Source organism: Loxodonta africana, chromosome 2 (genome assembly GCF_030014295.1).
Source record: "Loxodonta africana isolate mLoxAfr1 chromosome 2, mLoxAfr1.hap2, whole genome shotgun sequence".
NCBI classification, from domain to species: domain Eukaryota; kingdom Metazoa; phylum Chordata; class Mammalia; order Proboscidea; family Elephantidae; genus Loxodonta; species Loxodonta africana.
The window spans coordinates 56,468,468-56,489,065 of NC_087343.1; the positions used below are offsets into that span (position 1 = coordinate 56,468,468).

The window sequence follows — 20,598 nt, forward strand, 5'->3', positions numbered from 1 at the left end:
ATTATAGTCTGTCCAGACAGATCCCATTGTAATGGGATCTTTTATTAAAAGATTAGCACTATCTCCTGCAGTTGGTGGAAAAAAATCTGTTATCACTGAGTTATTTGCAGTTGTGGAGGGGATGGGGGGGTTGGTGGAAGACGGTGGGGGGGGCGGGAGTGCGAGAGGAAGACTGAGAAGGGGCTGGCAGAGGAGTTGAGGGGGGCGAAGAGGGGCGGATTTCAAATCCGTAGAACGAATCCCAGTGACCTGCAAATATCCAAGAATTTTGTCTGCATACTTCCCTGTCTGTTGTCCTTCGAGCTTCAGAAAAGAATAGAAATTAAAAAGGCGGCTTTGGAATAAACAATATAGCATTTTCCGTGAAGTAATCGTTTTATATAAAAGGAAATATCGCCTCCTCAGTCTCATTCAGCGATGCCAAAAATGTTATAAATGAGAGACCCGCCAACTTTCAGCGAAGAATGCCAGGCACTGTGCTTAATAAACTGAGGCTACAGAAGTTCATTATCGATGTTGCAATCTTTTTTATTCCACAAACCGAGAGAGGGAGAGGGAGAGAGAAAGAGGGAGGGAAAGGGAGAGAACCAGCGGGGAGACGAGGAGGCGACTGGGAGAGACAGAGGAACGAGACACACAAGACAGAAACCGGGGAGCCTCGGAGCTGGGGGGGGGGGCAGACCGCCTACGTCGGCGCCCCGGCTCCGGGCTCCGACTCCAGACGCAGCCAAGTGAAAGGGAAGAAAAGAAAGGGAGAGGGCGCGACTGTGACGGGGGGGAGGGAGGAGGCTGGGCCCGAGGTGTTAAACATTTTTGTTTGCTTCTGACTCGTCCAGAAGGGCCGCGTCTCGGATGCGCTTAGCCAGTGTGGAAGGTGCCGGGGCCAGGGTTATAGGCAGCAGCTCTGGGCTGGGGGCGGCAGCAAAGTAAGGGTCGCACAGACCCAGACACAAAACCTCGCGGGTCCCGCGCCCAGGCTGCGGGAGCCGAAAACCGCAGAGTTCCCCAGCGGAGCCACCAGGCCCGCGCGGTCCGCCCCAAGCCGAAACAGGCTATTTCGGCAGCCCGGGGCTCTTTGGGCGTTTGCAAAGTCTGTCTGGAGCGGAGGAGCGGCGGTGCGGAGACAACTCCCGGGCTCCCCTGCTCTGCCCGCCGCCGCCGCCTCCAGCGCCCCCACCGCGCCCTCACTCGCACACACACACACATACACACACACACTCTCGCGCGCGCGCGCACACGCACACACACACACACTAGCCACCCCGGGCGCGCCGGCGCTGCCTGCGAGCGGCGGCGTGCAGGACTTGAAGTGGGTGTTCTTCCCCACTCCCCACCCCCGAAGCGTCGCCTTCCCCCTCCCTCCCGCTCCTACGCAAATAAGAACTCGGCGATTCCCTTCCTGCCGCTTTGATTTCGGGCACCTCCAGCAGATAATTGGGAAGGGTTTCCAGAAGGTGGGAAATGTCACCTGATTCACACTGAACTTTTAAAAGCTCCCCACCCCCAAGGAGCCGCGCACACCCTTGCTTGCGGCCGCCCTCCCACAGCCCCACACACTGGGAGACCGCCCACCGCAAACCGCGGAGACCCCCGTCTAGATTTAAAGCGCGGCTGCGCCCGGCTTCTGACGTCCATTGAATCGCGCGGGCGGCCGGCGGCGAGCGCGGGGCTGCGCCGGAATCGCTGCGCTCTCCGCCGCTCGCCTCTGCGACGCGCGCCGCTTGCCGGAGCCACCAGTCGCTGCGCCCGCTGCCCGCGCCGCTGCGCTCCTTGCCCAGCGCCTGCCCCTAGGATGGTCCGGCCGAGGCACCAGCCCGGCGGGCTTTGCCTCCTGCTGCTGCTGCTCTGCCAGTTCATGGAGGACCGCAGCGCCCAGGGTAAGCGAGGGGGATGCTTTGGGGAGGCTCGACTGCGGACACGGGTTTGGACTTTACTGTCGTCTCCACTTGGTCTCTTGTTGCATCGCTGCTCCTGGAAGATGTTGGACCAACTTAAGGACTCCGGGATGGAGAGGAGTGGGAAATCAGAAGGCAGTGACACTTTAGGACGGGAAGAGTTTGGAGCTCGGTTATCCTTAAAAAGGAAAGGGAGTGAGCTGGAGGCTCTCTCAGTAGTTAGGGTTAGATACTTCAAGTTCTGCCATAATGAGTTGGGATGTTATCTCCCCTTTTTGGCTCTGAAGGAGGAGACAAGCATCAGTAGCCTGGAGATTTCAGTCGACCCCTTTGCAACCTTAACATTTCTCCCTCCCACATCTTTTGGATACTTTAAAAAATGACCGGAGGGGGGGCAGATACTGAATTTTCTTCGGTGGCTGGGCGACGTGGTTTCAGAAACTTTGCCCAAACTTGGAAATGTGGGTGCTGAAATTTTTAGAGGGAAGTAGCTTTCTGCCTAGTGGATGCTTCTTCCAGCCCCCTCCCCCACACACACCCCGCAAAAAAAAAAAAAAAAAAAAAAGTCTCAAATTATTAACCCAGAGTGTTTTTAAGAGTAGTTTTACAGTTTTTTTTCCCCCTTTGCCTCATTCCTATAACTTAACTTTCTGTAGAACAGTGAGGAGCCCACAAATGACTCCAGTTCTGAGATGGATTAAGAGCACATTTCTAAAGTGTGTCTTTTCAAATTCGATTTTTTATTTCAATTAGTCTTTGGGCAGAATTTTTAAAATTAGAAATCGTAATAGCAGCTTGAGGTCCAGTTGTTGGAAAAGTCACATTGGTGATTCATGAGAGCTTTTCCTGACCAAAATCCGAACATTAACCAGGGAGGGGGCGGGAGAAGGGAGAGAAATTGCTTGCAAAGATTTCTTTGTAGGTATGAGCTAGGTATATGTAGCTGTGAAATTGTGGGAAGCGTCCCTCCTTTTCTTGTCTCCTCTACTTTCTAGGAGACAGAACGTGTAACTTTACCTGCTTTCGCGTTAACGTTTTGAGTATGTTGTGAACCGGCCGCCTGGGCGCCTGGGCACTGCCTCTCGCCATCTGCACCGCTCCACGTTGGTTGCCCGCCTTGCGCAGCGCGCTGCTTTGGTGCGGGGGACGTGGGCGTCCAGGGACTCAGCCCTCCGAGATTTCGAAAGATTGTGGTGGCCGCGGTGTCCTCCCGGGCTGGCCGATTGCAAAACGGGCCGTCGGGCAGACTGCGCCTGAAGGCCTCTGGGGCAGCTCCCAACCGGGCCCGGTCGGTCGCTTTTTTGCTTTCATTTTTCACAAGTGCCTTTTGCTTAATCCGCTGTAGCGTGTGTCTGTCTCTCTCTCTCCCTCAAGTTCTCCTACTTTCTTAACCCCTGTCACAAATAATACCCATACCGCCTACGTGAAACCAACATGTAAAAACATCCGTCGCATCCTGTTTTTGTCAGATTCTTTAATCTGCTCTTCGAGTTGCTGCAGGTTATGAAATGGGACGAATAAAAGTAAACAGTCTAGTAAAAGTCAATGCAAGCTGCACGTGTTGTGTCTGGGTCACTGGTAACTGACATTGATATGGCTGGGGCGCTCTGCCTTCTCACCCTCGCCCTCCCTCCCCCTCGCCCACCTCCCAACTCTCCCTTCTGAGCGTTCTCCACCCTCTCTTTCCCCACCACCACCCCCTTCGATTTATTTTCTGCTTTTCTCCATAGGCTGTCTCATCCCCTCCTCCACGCTCACCCCTCCCCATTCCGCTCTGTCTCCTTCCCTCCTGCGCTTGCTGCCTCCCTCCCCCTACCCCGCCGAGCACTCACCCACCTCCCCACCCCGGTCTCTTTGCAGCTGGGAATTGCTGGCTCCGCCAGGCTAAGAACGGTCGCTGCCAAGTCCTGTACAAGACTGAACTGAGCAAGGAGGAGTGCTGCAGCACCGGGCGCTTGAGCACCTCGTGGACCGAGGAGGATGTGAATGACAACACACTCTTCAAGTGGATGATTTTCAATGGGGGCGCCCCCAACTGCATCCCCTGTAAAGGTAGGGCTCTTCCTCCCCAACTTGAGGCCTTCAGTAGATGGTGTGTTGCCCTCAGCTTCTTCACTGCCTCGCTGGGAGTTGGGACTGGGAAAGCTTTGTTTATGGGTTCCCGCTTCCTTCCCCCAGCCCTGGTAAGCCATTGGGGTAGAATCTGGCCTGTTAGAGGCTGCAGGCAGGCAAAATAGGGTCGATGGAGGTTCCTGGACTTCTGTGCCAAGTGTGGTGGTAAAGGCAACCAACCCTGCTCTTTGAGAGATGTGAGTATCCAGACTCAGCCCACTGTTTCCACCTCTTCAGTCCAGTCCCTGGCTCCTAGGAGAGAGCCTGGGCTCCCCTTGCAAACTCATGTCTGCAGATTGCGCAAGACACCCAAGCTCTCCTGGCTGACCTGCAGACTGCCTGGCCCTGGTTCTAATCCATCCCTCTTTCCAACTCGTAGAAACGTGTGAAAACGTGGACTGTGGACCCGGGAAAAAATGCCGAATGAACAAGAAGAACAAACCTCGCTGTGTCTGTGCTCCTGATTGTTCCAACATCACCTGGAAGGGCCCCGTCTGTGGGCTGGACGGCAAAACCTACCGCAATGAATGTGCGCTCCTCAAGGCCAGATGTAAAGAGCAGCCAGAACTGGAAGTCCAGTACCAGGGCAAATGTAAAAGTAAGTCCTCAGCTGCTTGAGCAACTTCCTTCCCCACCCCCACCCCCCAACTTTCTACCTGAAGTAGACCCCCTGGAGTCCCTGGGAGGGATGGGATAGTCCATAGTAAGAGTCTAATCATAGTCATCATCATAATAATACAAAAAAAACCTCAGTGATACCAAATAAAGGAAACTTTTTCAAATGTCTAAAGACTCTATAAGAACTGTGAAGGGCCAAACCTAGACTAGTATGTTTGGAAGCCACAGGGCTCCCAAAGTAACTTTTCAAAGCTGAATTGTTTCAGTTTCATGATTTCCTTATAATATCAAATGTTCACTCCTTAAGGACCAGACGATGTCTATGAATGTGTATTTCTGTCTTTGTTTCAGAGACCTGTCGGGATGTTTACTGTCCAGGCAGCTCCACATGTGTGGTAGACCAGACCAATAATGCCTACTGTGTGACATGTAATCGGATTTGCCCAGAGCCCACCTCCTCTGAACAGTATCTCTGTGGGAATGATGGAGTGACCTACTCCAGCGCCTGTCACCTGAGAAAGGCTACCTGCCTGCTGGGCAGATCCATTGGATTAGCCTACGAGGGAAAGTGTATCAGTAGGTATTCTGGATTGAGGAAGGAAAAGAGAAAAGAGAGAAGCCAGACAACTAGTTCTTGTGTTAGAGCTGTGGGGCTAGCCAACCAATAAAAGCCAAATTTGTCTCCTCAAACATGTAATTTTAGAGGGATAAGTTACTCTCCAGTTTGAATAAACTGTCTTGACCATACCATTCCTCATGGAAATCATTGTCTTCCAGAAGCTTTGGCATATATATATATTCAAATGCCAGCAAGAAGCAGAAAGCCATTTTTCATCTTAAAAAAAAAACTTAGAATTCACTCAGTTTTACAAGTTTTTTTCTTTAAGGGCTTGCTAGACTTGCTAGAAGAGAGAAATAATTACTTCACAGTTCCTAGAATCTGTTATCAGATTCCAATGATTGATGAAATTCTTTCTTTTTAAAATCCCACTTGTGAGAAATAATCGGATACATATTTAACTCAAAGATATTACGAAATCCTGATCCAAAAATTACTGTTTCCATGATCTAATATAGTTTGTAAGAAACTGCAGTTTTGTGGTGTGTGTGTCTCTGAATTTGAGTTTCACCTTCATTATCAAGCATTTTTGCCTAATGTCTCCTTTACCGCCATTTGTGAGGAATAAGATATATGTATTGAGAGAAGACTAGAGAAAGGTAGAAAAGGAATGAAGGGGAAATCAGTTTACTCATCACAGATGTATTATATCCTAGAAGCAAAGTCCTGTGAAGATATCCAGTGCACTGGTGGAAAAAAATGTTTATGGGATTTCAAGGTTGGCAGAGGCCGGTGTTCCCTCTGTGATGAGCTGTGCCCTGAGAGTAAGTCTGACGAGCCCGTCTGTGCCAGTGACAATGCCACTTATGCCAGCGAGTGTGCCATGAAGGAAGCTGCCTGCTCCTCAGGTGTGCTGCTGGAAGTAAAGCACTCCGGATCTTGCAACTGTAAGTGCGATTTTTAACCTTGCTGCAATTTAAAGCTTTCCCAGGCAAGCCCTCGGGAATGGAGACTTAAAAAGCACGCAGACCTCCCACGTAAGCCCATTTCTGTTTCAGTTAGGTAGCTGCTCAATTTCACCAGCAATTCAGTGATCCACAGAAAAATTCCCTGGAATGTTTCCTGGCTTTTAGGACTAGCTGAGTGATCAGCAACGGGATTGCCGCTGAAACCTATTTCCAGTCATTTGCCCTAATTCTTTTGCTTTAGTACTGTGCTTTGCTGTTTGCTTGATTAACACTTGAATCTAAACTAACTGCTTCAAAAATTTGGTTTTCCTTTTCCGCCTAAGGCAGCTGTATATTATCACACACGGGCTGCTGCTGTTTGCAGTTGCCTCTACTAACTCTGAATTAAGGACCCAAAGCAGTTATACCTAGAACACAAGAGCGCTTTTTATCTGATTTCAGGAATCTTCCCGTAAAACCTGAGCCATTGATTCTTCAGAACTTTCTGCAGTTTTTGACTTCATAAATTGTTTTAAAAAAAAAAATTTTTTTTTTAACTTATTACATAACAGCAGATGCCAAAAAATAAAGCATCTCACTGCAAGTCACATAAAAATGCAACGCTGTAATATGGCTGTATCAGAGGGCTTTGAAAACATACACTGAGCTGCTTCTGCGCTGTTGTTGTCCATATTTAAACAACAGCTCCCCTGTATTCCCCCATCTAGCCATTTCGGAAGATACCGAGGAAGAGGAGGAAGATGAAGACCAGGACTACAGCTTCCCTATATCTTCCATTCTAGAGTGGTAAACCCTCTACCAGTGTTCAGTGTTGATATAGCCTTTGGGCAAAAAACAAACAAACAAAAACTAAGAAAAAAGAGAAAAAAATATATTGTCCATACTGTACATAAGTGTATGCTTATTTATTTGGGGGGAAATCTATACATAAAGGACCTTGGTCCTAAAGCTCTCTCCCAGGCCACCTTGTTACTCATTGGACACGGAGAGACAGTCATTGTGAGGTCTACTGGATGAGGCCTATAGTTGAGACTTGTAGACATTTATTTATACTGTGTCATGTTTTATAATTTATACATAAAATGTCTGGTTGACTGTACACCTTGTTTTTGAAGAAATTTATTCGTGAAAGGAAGAGCAGTTATTTATTGTGAGGTCTCTTGCTTGTAAAGTAAAAGCTTTTTTTTTTTTTCCTTGTAAACCATTTAAATCCATTCCTTACTATTCACTCACTCATCTGTCTCCCCTTATTTCACTGTTTTAGACTTTTCCACTTTAACAAACTTGCATGTCAGTTTCTGTCATGTTTATTTATTGGATTCTCTGCTGCCTGTTCTGTACATACATGGTTACATGATCCCTCGGGTTTTGTTTACAAGGAATCTTGACTGACCAAAAGGCATTATAACTGACTCAAATACAAGGTACAGTAGATGCGTCTTTGGGAAAACTCCTAGTTCAGTTCTCATGTTATGATGAAGATATTTGTGAGAGAGAAGGGGTGATGGCAATGTTAGAATTCTAATAATGTACCTTTAAGATGTTACAGATCCAAAGAAATGGAGTGATATGGGGTGTCTTGAGACTGAAGAAAGGAAACGCTACACATTCGACCTTTTGCTAGGTGTGTTTCCTTTAAGCTAGCTGCTGTACCTTTTAAATTAGTTCTTTTTCAGTGTGTCACTAAAAGTTATAAAAAATATCAAAGCTTTATCAGTTCAAGTTTCTTGCTTTTCATAATACTTTTTTCTGATGCAATTTTATATTTTCAAACATGGCAAGTTAAATATAAATTCATTTAAATATATAGTTTTGTACTTTTCTACCATGTAAATGTGCAATGTATATAAAAGTTATAATGTGTATTTGTAAATAAATGATGAGTGAAAAAATAAAAAAAATTTTAAAAAGCCAATGGTCTCAATTCCTGGTGATGCAAAAAAAACAGCTGTTCAGGCTTTAGAGCAAAAACATACATGATATCTTTGCTGAGAAATACAGTTATCATTGAAATTAAGCAGCCAGGACAGTAGAAGTTCCAAATTGAGGTTAATTACAAATCAGCTCAAAGATAAAGGGACCTAAGGTCCAGAAGCACCTTTTAGGAGTGATGGCATACTTGTCATTAACTATGGAAGGAAACAGACTGAACGTGGGTTCCACCCTGCAAACATACCAAGACTAAAAACACCATCTTGTTGGAAGATTATCCCCATGTCCAGGGGGGCACCCTTTCTCCTACCTTCTTCATCTAAATAAAGTGACTCTTAGAGTTTTAACAAACAAAACGCATCACAAGGAAAAGTGAAAATTGACAAGCAAACTATATGAAGAACATTTTAGAAACCAGAATATTTGACTATAGAGATAGGCTTCAGGGACTTGGTTAGATGAGGATGAGGTTGGATAGATTTCTACAATGATGTCCATGGTTCATGGAGATTAAACAATGACACTTAAGGTAGAAGCGGAAATGGTAAATGTTTTGCTGTTTATATGTGGCCAAATCACAAGATTAGAGTCTCAGATTGCAATTAAAGGCATCAATTTTTAGTCTGTATAATACATAAACTAGTTAATGCAAATTTCTAATTCATCGTGTGCTACATATTCAAAGCCTAAATATATTAAAAATATCGACACTGCTAAATAAGTTCTTTCTTTGAAAGGTAATGACCCAATTCTTTTTAAAAGTTTATTCCATTTGTGAAAACCCTCTTTAATATGAATAATTATTTAAAATGTTTATCAGAGAACGTTGGCTTTCAACTGAACTCACCAAATGAAAAATTTGGTGGCGGGAAAGGAGTCTCTTTGGTAGACAAGAGTTTAATGATTAGGACCCGAAAGGTTTTGTTGTCCTCCAGTCTCAGGTTGTCAGAAAGGAAAGGGAAGTGCAGAAAACACAGGCTGCCATTAAAAGTGAGAAGACCCTAGTGGGGAGACAAGGGTCTTCACAGGTGCAGAGAAGCTACTGGCTTGCCACTAGGAATAGGCTCCGAAAAGGAAAGAGCTGGGCAGATAGGGTTTCACAGCCCTTCCGGGAATTGATTTGTTAATTTGTCAGAGGATGCTAGAGATGCTTTAAAGCTGCCATTGACTAACAAAGTTAAAATGTCAACTTTAACAGGCACTTATGTGTGTTTTGTGAAGGAGGAGCAATAAAACCAACAGTTTGCCTTTTAAACAACATTCAGATTAAAGTTTTATTTCATATTTATCAGCATCAATCATTCCTTTCAAAAACCAGACAGTATCTCATTTTCCTTCTTGGAGTTTCCTGCTTTTCCAATAATACTGCATGAGGATAACTTAAAAACCCAAAAAACCAAACCCATTGCCAGCCAGTCATTTCCGACTCATAGCAACCCTATAGGACAGAATAGAACTGCCCCATAGGGTCTCCAGAAACAGCCTAGCGATATTAATCCAATTTTAATTTAAAGAGAGACTATTTTTTGGTACTAATTAGCCTAAGGAGCCCTGGTGGTGCAGTGGTTAAGAGCTACAGCTGCTAACCAAAATGTCCACAGTTTGCATCCACCAGCCACTCCTGGGAGACCCTACAGGGCACTTCTACTGTGTCCTACAGGATTGCTTTGAGTTGGAATCGACTCAAGGGCAACGGGTTTTGGGTTTAGACTGTTTCTGGAATTTCAACTATGACCCCAAAAAGTCTAATTCACTTTTGTATATAATGTAATTAATAGGAACAGTTGCTAGTAACTAGTATTAATTAGTATGAGTACATCCTAATTATTAAAAACCAAAAAACCCATTGCCGTCGAGTTGATTATGACTCATAGTGATCCTGTAGGACAGAATAGAACTGCCCCATAGGGTTTCCAAGGAGTGCCTGGTGGATTTGAACTACCGACCTTTTGGTTAGCAGCCATAGCTCTTAATCACTACGCCACCAGGGTTTCCTGTCTTAACCATAACCATTAGGAACTGCAAAATGAAAGCAACGATGAAAAAACCTAACAGAAGTCTAACTTTCATCAGATATGCACTGAAATTAAAATTTACATACTATATGGGAATATGGCTCCTTGAGTATGACAAAAATAAAATATCTGGCATAATTAAAGTAATTCTCAAACATGACAGCAAAATGCAGTCATTACCTGACCCCAGACTGGATCCTGTACACCAACAATAAGTGAACCTGAGCAAAAGGTGTATGGGTAATTTTACTATATTTCTGCAAGGTTTCATTCAGCAAGTAAAATTATACCCAAATAATCAGTTTTTAAAAAAAAAATTAAAGTCATTCACAAGAAGGCAAGGAACACAGCGGACTGCTTCTCTCTCACTCTCTAGGGAAGCAACTAAAATATCAGAGTCATGAAAAAAAATCATTTCCTAAGATCAAAAGACTCTAGAAAATAATTCCAGTCACCTTCCCAGGACTACTTAAAAACCAAAACCAAATTCGTTGCCCTTGAGTCGATTCCAATTCATAGTGACCCCTACGTGACACTCGCCCAACTCGCGGTAGCTCTTAACCACTACGTCATCAGGGCTCCACCTTACCCCCGTTACCCCGTTGCCATCGAGAATCAAAATTGGCAATAACAGAATTTCTAACACCTAAACCATTCCCAGGAAACCCTGGTGGTGAAGTGGTTAAGAGCTATGCTGCTAACCAAAAGGTCGGCACTTCGATTCCACCAGGCCCTCCTTGGAAACCGTATGGGGCAGTTCTACTCTGACTTGGCGATCTGCTCCTATAAAGATTACAGCCTAGGAAAACCTACGGGGCAGTCCTACTCTGTCCTATAGGGTCACTGTGAGTTGGAATCAACTTGACAACACACAACAACAAAACAACAGTGTTACAGTAATTGTTATTAATTAAAGAAAAAAATAAAAGGTGGAAGTGTGACTCATCAGCCAAACCCTACCTTGAAAGTGCAATGAATGGGAGATGGGAGATGGCACCAACTGAGACCAGAAGCACCAGTGGGAACTTTTTTTTTTTAATGGCAGTTAAATGTAATTTTTAAGTATTTATGTTAATATTTAACACAACTTCATGATGTTCTAGGGATTACAGCAAAAGTGCATATTTCAAGACAATAGAATTAAATATATTATTTCTCATGCCAATTTAGAAAGAAATTCATTCATCCACCAACAATTTGCAAAGCCATAGAATGTGCCTTTTTCCTTTTTAGTCACACAGTCAACAAAATCCCTGGTAGTAAAATAAAATCAACCTTTTCTAATTTTAATACAACTTCCTATTTGAGGACTATGGATACCTAAAGATATTGTTAGGATAAATGTTTCCAAAATTCCAAAAATCTTCACATAATTGCACAATTATCAGATATAAAATGCTGTACACATTATTTAATTAATGAATTTCATTTATTAAACACAGCTTTCAAAGCCTGTGTCCTCAGACTGACATATTTCTGTTCTCTACATTTCACTTTCCATTCAGATCAGCACTCAATCCTTCTTCAGCCAAAAATTGTCATGTAAATAGACTCCAGGCATGCCTGTCATACGTATTCAGCAGACCTGCCCAGACATGTCTGAATCCCTGCTTCTGTTTAGCTGGAACCTCACCAGGGGTATTGGATGGTCCCTGGGGTTTGCCATCCTTGGACTACAGCTATCTTGGCTGGTACCATCAAGATTCCTGCAGCTGAGTCCTTCAGACACTTAAAAACATATTCTCTGGATCAGATCAAATGTAGTCCTGGCAAAGTTGTAATTTGTCATTTTTCTATTTTAAGAATATGGTCAGGGAACCAACTGGTCATGCTGAAAGCCAGATACACTCCCACCAAAGTCTCTTGTATTCATTCCCCAAGGACTCAGGTCTCTCTAGCTGAAGAGAAAGTATAAGCTTTTCTCAAGGACTTAGAGCCCTAGACCAAAGTCAGAGATAAAGTCATATGATCCTGGTGAGGAAGATGAGAGCTGCTACATCCACCTCAGTTCCAAGAAAGGACCTCAGTAGAACTTTTTTCTTTTTCAGCACGAGGAAAATTGATTGATAGGATGATTTCATGATCATGGTGCAGTGATAAGAATTGAAAGATGGCAGTAAAGGCCAGTCTCTAGTTTCTTGAGATTGCCTTGGGTCTATGACTCAATGGCAGCAGGTAACAGAGCGGCTGGCTTACTCAAAAGGCCAGTAATACCTGGAGCTCCTAAGGTAGTATCAGTGTCCTAGGAAAAGTCACCAAAATGGACATCTTGTTGTTAGGTACTATAGAGTTGGCTCCGACTCATAGCAACCCTATATACAACAGAATGAAACATTGCTTGGTTCTGCTGGTCATGTGGAACCAGGACCTAATCACTGAAGTTTCCAAATATAAAATAGTGTTACTCGAGGTGTAGGGCCTGGACCAGCAGCATCAACATTACCTGGAATGTGACCCAGCTGGAGCTGGACTTACAAGGACTCACAAGGACCATCAACTGGGCCCTTGAGGTATAAAGACAATAGCTAGGACAATCTTGGAAAACATCTTTTAGGGAGACTTTCACATAAACAAATCATCAAACAGAGCACAAAAAACCTTTCAATCTTACCTTTTTCTATTAACATTTAGTGAATAGAAGATCTGTTGGACCAATGGAGACCCTCCTGACTGAAACCCATACCGATGATAAGAAAGACAATTCAAAATGTAGAATCACAAAGACTTAACAGTTTCTAGCCAATCTGTGCAAAGGTGAAGCTTTCAATGGTTTTGTCCATTCGTAATGTTAATATGTACTGGTCATTCTGTAATATTCCTTGAACTAGGACAGACATGGCTCTAGCAGCCTGCTTGTCCATTTTTCCACTTTTACCTCTGAATATATGCTGAATAAAATCTTGCTCTTAGCTTTACTAAACTTTGTGATGTTTTTACCTTAAAACAGTTTTCAGACACTACCCCAGAACTACTGAATCAAATTCCCTAAGATCAGGGCCTAGGAATCTATGGTTTAACAAACTCGCCAGGTGATTCTTATGTGCACGGAAGTTTGAGAACTACTGCCCCAGAGTCACTTTAAGCCCTCTGTGAGCCGTAGCTGCCAGATGTGCCAACGGCAGCCAGAATTCCTATGCATTGGTCCTTCCAGGGCAACCAGGTTCAGCCTGTACCCCCCAGCCTGACCTGGCTAAGATCCCCACATGCAATTTGGCCTTATGCTACAGGAATGTGCCTGCTGGTGACAAAGGCAATTGGCCATAGACATCACAGGCATAATTTTCCTAACAAAATATTCTTCCTCTTCACTACCTTAAGGGAGGCTCTCCCAGTGAGACCTAGGCTAGACTGACTAGGAGCTATGGATTTGCCTTGACAGTCTCTCCCAGCCATATATATTGGTTGGTAAGTTTGCCAAGAAAAGACTAGAATTCTGAATGAAGAGTAGTGACATTCCAACCCTGGTCTTGCCTCAAAACTGGCATTTTGTCCTCTTCTTTTTCTTGGCACTTACCTGTGATTCTTCCAAGAGTTCTACACACCTTCTTAGAATGGAACATCAGTCTCATCTATCAGTCAGGAAGCCAAAAAGGCTACTCACATCATACTACCTCCTCTAAGAATGGGGGGACCTAAGCAACTGAGCTGTACTAGAAGTGCAGGCTACAGGCAATTTTAAGTGAAATGCTCCAAGGGATGCATTCAGAAGCAAAAAGATCCCAAGATCTATAGTCTGAACCAAAAGTGAAGGGTGCTCTTGCTTCATCTTCTGCCATTCCACTCCTCCTGGCCTCATCTCTTTTTCTTCCTGATGCATTTCAGCTATTCTTTCACCAGAACCTTAGTTCAGTGACTTCATGTCAACTTCTCCACACCTTCCTGTCAAAATCCTAACTGCAGATGAAGAGTGAGCTAATTATATCAAGTGGTCACTTGAGACTGTATTGGCATCTCCTGTCTGGAGGGGGGATAGGAGGATAGAGAGAGTTGGAAGCTGGCAAAATTGTCACAAAAGGAGAGACTGGAAGGGCTGACTCATTAGGGGGAGAGCAAGTGGAAGTATGGAGTAAGGTGTATATAAACTTATATGTGACAGTCTGACTTGATTTGTAAATGTTCACTTGAAGCTCAATAAAAGTTAATTTAAAAAAAAAAGAATCCTAACTGCGGATCAATGAAATTCACTTTCTCCACACGTACATCTCTGATGCTGAGCAGCAATAAAATCCTCAAAAAGTAGGAACTAGTGCAGCAAAACACGTATGAGATCTACTCTCAACTGGGTTCTTTAAATGCCTGAGCAATAATTGCCACAAAACAAGTATGAGATCTACTTTCAACTGGGTTCTTTAAATGCCTGAGCAATTACTTTATGTACATTCTCTATCCCACTCTACTCTCTGGTATTTCCAAACCTTCACCCCTCTTCTCAAACAGCATATCTACACACCCCTCAACCCCCTAATATCAGTGAACTTTATCTCAACCATAAATTTGCCCAGTTCCATGCCATTTCTAATTTCCTTCCATCTAATTTAGGAGAATCTCATTTTCATATCTGTGCTTGCCACCACTCCCCACCCATCTCCAAAAATGTGCTCCATCTGTTAGCAGCTTTCTCTCCATCGCTTTCCTATACAGTGGTTTTATTAATCTGAGCCTATAAATATGCTTCATAAAAAATGTTTATAATGTTGTAGAAATTAAAATAATAGAATTAATAAAGTTCATCTAATTCAAAGTTTTATTTATTTATTTATTTATTTTTGTAGTTGTTGTTAGGTGTCATTAAGTTGGCTTCGAATCTTAACAAACTTATGTATAACAGAACAAACCCTGGAGGTGGGGCCAAGGTGCCAAAGTAGTCAGATGCTTCCTGGGATCACTCTTACAACAAAGACCTGAAAAAACAAGTGAATCAATTCTATATAACAATACAGGAGCCCTGAACATCAAAGACAAAGTTAAGGAATCAGAGTGAGTGGCAGGGGGAGGGAGAGATGGTTCAGAAGCAGCAAGGAGTTGCCAGACCTGACCTGGCCGACACCAATGCCCTGCAGGCTGGATTGGCTAGTGCATGAGAGGTGAGGCTATGGCACTCGAGATGCATTTTCCACATTGGAAGAGATCGAGTGGTGGAGAGTCTACTCAAGCCTCTAGAACCAGTGAGAAAGGGTGCTTAACTGGTGAAAGATAAGTACAAGCGTCCAATCTACCCAGCAGATAAAAAAAAAAAAGGAAAACCCCCTTTTTGGGAAGTACTCTTTTCCTGTTTAATTGCTCCCTCCCCACTCTACTCTGGGTCCCAGTCTGGCTTCAGTGATTGCTGTGCTCTGTAGGCCAAAGGAGGACCCATCACATGCTCTAAGCCACTCTCCCAGCTCTGGAGGTGGAAGAAATTAACAAACAGGAAAAAATAATCTGCCGGTTCCCCTAAGCCGGGAACTCAGGGCAGGCACAGCCCCTTTGCCTAGGTACAAAGGTGAACACCTTTCATCGTTGCATAGACCTGTATGGGCCCATTTCAACAGCATAGGCCCTCATTAGCACTGTACAACAGGGTATATACCTGATGCCTATTTTCAACTGTATCAGCTAAAAGGGGGAGTGGCAGATTCATGACATTTGACATCACCCTGCCCATTAAGCAGGGTCGCACCTACACACATCAGGGGCCTCGGGACCAGTGGCACCACCCACTCTACCGAGGCACCAGTAACAAGGGTCCAAGAATGAGTTGTGATTCCCAGTCCTAACAGCCAACAGCATAGAGTGCTCAATAGTCTGGCTGCAAAATCCACCTACCTATGTGCTCTAGGGAACAGAGACATGCATTCCACCCAGACACTCAGGGGCAGCAGTAAGCTCCCTGCCTAGATCAGCATATGACAACTACTACAGCCAGATACTTGTGCCTACTCCAAACACCCCTGCTCATCTCAAACTGTATGCTAAAGCCTGCATCACACACTCAGTGAATGATGACCTAGACATCTGAGCTGAATCCACATAAGAAAAGTAAACAGACTCCTAGGGTGACATACATAGTAACAGCTCTAGATACCTGGAGACAGGACATGAGAGCTTCAAAGACTCCAGTAATCAAACTAGCTTACACAACCAGCATCTTTGGGCATATCAAAATAAAACAAACTAGAAGCTAGGACACAGTAAACAAACAAAAAATAAATAAATATAATAACTTATTGATGGCTCAGAGACAACAGTCAATATCAAATCACATAAAGAGGCAGATCGTGAAGGCTTCAGCGAGCCACAAAAACAAATAATCAAGAAACCTTCTGGAGGAAGAGAATTTCTTGGAATTACTGGAGGTAGAATTCAAAAGATTAATATACAGAGCTCTTCAAGAGATCAGGAAGGAGATCAGACAAAACGCAGACCAAGCCAAGGAACACCCAGACAAAGTGACAGGGGAATCTAGGAAGGTTATACAAGAACATTATGACAAATTGAACAGGCTGCAAGAATCCATAGAGAGACAGCAAATGGAAATCCAAAAGATTAACAATAAAATTTCAAAATTAGGGAACTCAATAGAAAGTCATAGCAGCAGAATTGAGGCAATGGAAGTCAGAATTAGTAAGACTGAAGATAAAGCACTTGATACCAACTTATTTGAGGAAAAATCAGATAAAAGAATTTTTTTTTTTTTAATGAAGAAACCCTAAGAATTATGCGGGACTCTCTCAAGACAAATAACCTACGAGTGATTGGAATACCAGAATGGGGGGTGGGGGTATAACAGAAAATACAAAGAGAATTGTTAAAGATTTGTTGGCAGAAAACTTCCCTGATATTGGGAAAGATACAAAGATATCTATCCAAGAACCTCATTGAATCCCATACAAGGTAGATCCCAAAAGAAAGCCACCAAAACAAATTATAATCAAATGTGCCAAAACCAAAGATAAAGAGACAACTTTAAGAGCCAGCTAGGGATAAATAAAAAGTCATCTATGAAGAAGAGTCGGTAAGACTAAGCTCGAACTACTCAGCAGAAACCTTGTAGGCAAGAAGACAATGGGACGGCATATATAAAACCTTGAAGGAAAAAAAATTGCCAACCAAGATTTAAATATCCAGCAAAACTGTCTCTCAAATATGATGGCAAAATTAGGGCATTTACAGATAAACAGAAATTTAGGGAATTTGTAAAAACCAAACCAAAATTACATGAAATGCTAAAGGGAGTCCTCTGGTTAGAAAATCAGTAATATCAGACAACAACCCAAGAACAGAACAAAGGACAGAACAAGGAGATATCAACCCAGATAGGGAAGTCACAAAAATAAATCGAAGCTAAAACACTGAAAACAGGGAAACAGAGATGTCAATATGCAAAAGATGACAACATTAAAACAATAAAGAGGGCCTAAATAATGTAGTTGTAAGTCTTTCATACGGAGAGGAGGTCAAGGCGATATGAAGAAATAAAAGACTGGGTTAAGCTTTGAAAAACAGGGGTAAATATTAAGGTAACCAAAAAGGAAACAATCCTACACATCAAAATAAAAAACAAGAAAAACTGAAAGACTCAACAAATACAAAATCAACAACGATGCAAAAGATGTGAAGAAAATACATAAAGGAAATTAAGAGGAACAAAGAAGCTCTCAACAACATACACACACAAAAACTACATCAAAATGACAGCACTAAACTCATACCTATCGATAATTACACTGAATGTAAATGGAATAAATGCACAAATAAAGAGACAGAGAGTGGCAGAACAGATTTAAAAAATACGATCCATTTATATGCTGCTGTCTCAATTCACCTTAGACTTAAAGACAGAAACAAACTAAAATTCAAAGGATGGAAAAAAATATATAAAGCAAACCACAATCGAAAAACAGCAGGAGTGGGCAATATTAATCTCTGACAAAATAAACTTTAAAACAAAATCCACCACGAAGGATAAGGAAGGAAACTATATAACCATTAAAGGGTCAATACACCAGGAAGACATAATCATAATAAATATTTATGCACCCAATGACAGGGATCTAAAATACATAAACTCTAACAGCACTGAAAAGAGAAATAGACAATTTCACAATAATAATAGAAGATTTCAGCACCCCACTTTCAGTGAAGGACAGAACATCCAGAAAGAAACTCAAGACATGGAAAATCCAAATGCCACAATCAACCAACCTGACCTTATAGACATATACAGAACACTCAACCCAACAGCTGCCAGGTATACTTTCCTTTCCAGCACACATGGAACATTATCCAGGATAGACCACATATTAGGTCACAAAGCTAGCCTTAAAAGAATGTGAAACACTGAAATATTACAAAGCATCTTTTCTGACCATCAAGCCATAAAAGTAGAAATCAATAAAAAAAAAAAAGGAAAAAAATCAAATACATGGAAACTGAACAATACCTTGCTCAAAAACTATTGGGTTATAGAAGAAATTAAGGACAGAAAAAAGAAATTCACAGAATCAAATGAGAATGAAAACACATCTTACCATAACATTTTGGACACAGCAAAAGCAGTACTCAGAGGTCAATTTATAGCAATAAGTGCACACAACCAAAAAGAAGAAAGGGCCCAAATCAAAACATAAAACCTACAACTCAAACAAGTAGAAAGACAACAGCAAAAGGAGCCCTTGGGCACCAGAAGGAAATAATAAAAATTAGAGCAGCATTAAATGAAATAGAGAATAGGAAAACAACTGAAAGAGTTAACAAGATCAAATGCTAGTTCTTTGAAAAGATCAACAAAATCGATAAACCTTTGGCCGAACTGACAAAAGAAAAACTCAAGAGGAAGCAAATAACTCAAATAAGAAATGAGATGGGCAATGTCACAACAGATCCCACTGAAATTAAAGTGATCATACCAGAATACTATGAAAAATTGTATTCCAACAAATTTGAAAACCTAGATGAAATGGACAAATTTCTAGAAACACACTACCCACCTAAACTAACACAAACAGAGGTAGAACAAATAAATAAACCCATAACAAAAGAAGAGATCGAAGAGGTAATTAAACACTTCCGCCCCCCCCACACACACATAAAAGCCCTCGTCCTGATAGTTTCACTGGAGAATTCTACCAAACTTTCAGAGAAGAGTTAACAAGAGTACTACTACATGTATTTCAGAGCATAGAAAATGATGGAATACTCCCAAACTCATCCTGTGAAGCCAGCATAATTCTGATACCAAAAACAGGTAAAGACACCACAAAAAAAGAAAACTACAGACCAATACCCCTCATGAACACATACTCAAAAATCCTCAACAAAATTCTAGCCAACAGAATTCAAGAACATATCAAAAAATAATTCACCATGACCAAGAGAGATTCATATCAGGTATCCAGGAATAGTTCAACATTAGAAAAACAATCAATAAAACCAACACAGAAATAAAACTTGAAGCACTTACTGATGAAGATCAGGGTCCACAGCCTTCAGTATGGGTTGCACCTCAATATAAAGAAAACAAAAATCCTTACAACTGGACCAATGAGCAACATCATGATAAATGGAGAAAGGATTGATGTTGTCAAGGATTTCATTTTACTTGGATCCGCAATCAACAGCCATGGAAGTAGCAGTCAAGAAATCAAAAGACGCATTGCATTGGGTAAATCTGCTGCAAAGGACCTCTTTAAAGCGTTGAAGAGCAAAGATGTCACCTTGAAGACTAAGGTGTGCCTGACCCAAGCCATGGTATTTTCAATCACATAATATGCATGTGAAAGCTGGACGATGAATAAGGAAGGCCGAAGAAGAATTGACACCTTTGAATTGTGGTGTTGGCAAGGAATATTGAATATACCATGGATTGCCAAAAGAACGAACAAATCTATCTTAGAAGAGGTACAACCTGAATGCTCCTTAGAAGCAAGGATGGCAAGACTGCGTCTTACATATTTTGGACATGTTGTCAGGAGGGATCAGTCCCTGGAGAAGGACGCCATGCTTGGCAAAGTATAGGGTCAGCAGAAAAAAGGAAGACCCTCAATGAGGTGGATTGACACAGTGGCTGCAACAATGAGCTCAAGCATAACAATGATCGTGAGGATGGCACAGGACCAAGCAGTGGTTTGTTCTGTTGTGCATAGGGTCGCTATGACTCAGCACTGACTCAACGGCACCTAACAACAACAGCAACATAAATAAAACAAAAGACAAGAACCACATGATCTTATCGATTGACAAAGAAAAGGCATTTGACAAAGTCCAAAGTCCAACACCCATTCATCCACCTATGAGCACCTAATATCTGACAAAGGTCCAAAGTCCATTGAATGGGGAAAAGACATTCTCTTTAACAAATGGTTTTGGCATAACTGGATATCTATCTCCAAAAAAATTGAAATAAGACCCATACCTCACACCATGCACTAAAACTAACTCAAAATGAATCAAAGACCTAAATATAAAATCTAAAAATGATAAAGATTATGGAAGAAAAAATAGGGACAACACTAGGAGCC

The 20,598-nt window shown here is 42.6% G+C and overlaps 1 protein-coding gene across 2 annotated transcripts; it reads left to right on the forward strand.

Moving 5' to 3' along the window:
- Nucleotides 1-1,735: 1,735 nt before the first annotated feature.
- FST (follistatin) lies at nt 1,736-8,059 on the forward strand. 2 transcript variants are annotated; one of them, XM_003408029.4, is made up of 6 exons: nt 1,736-1,877; nt 3,756-3,947; nt 4,387-4,605; nt 4,977-5,201; nt 5,901-6,131; nt 6,860-8,059. In XM_003408029.4, the coding sequence occupies exons 1-6, from the start codon at nt 1,793-1,795 to the stop codon at nt 6,940-6,942; spliced, it is 1,035 nt and encodes a 344-aa protein (XP_003408077.1). In that variant the 5' UTR covers nt 1,736-1,792; the 3' UTR covers nt 6,943-8,059. The 2 variants fall into 2 exon arrangements, with proteins under 2 accessions (XP_003408077.1, XP_010586442.1); XM_010588140.2 differs by having other exon boundaries at nt 5,904-6,131.
- The last annotated feature ends 12,539 nt before the right edge of the window (nt 8,060-20,598 follow it).

What these genes read in the sequence shown, in the direction of transcription:
- FST (XM_003408029.4), top strand. Translation starts at nt 1,793, where the DNA reads ATGGTCCGGCCGAGGCACCAGCCCGGCGGGCTTTGCCTCCTGCTGCTG. An exon ending in GGAGGACCGCAGCGCCCAGG is followed by an intron (nt 1,878 to 3,755) that starts GTAAGCGAGGGG and finishes GTCTCTTTGCAG; the next exon opens with CTGGGAATTGCTGGCTCCGC. An exon ending in GCACTCCGGATCTTGCAACT is followed by an intron (nt 6,132 to 6,859) that starts GTAAGTGCGATT and finishes TCCCCCATCTAG; the next exon opens with CCATTTCGGAAGATACCGAG.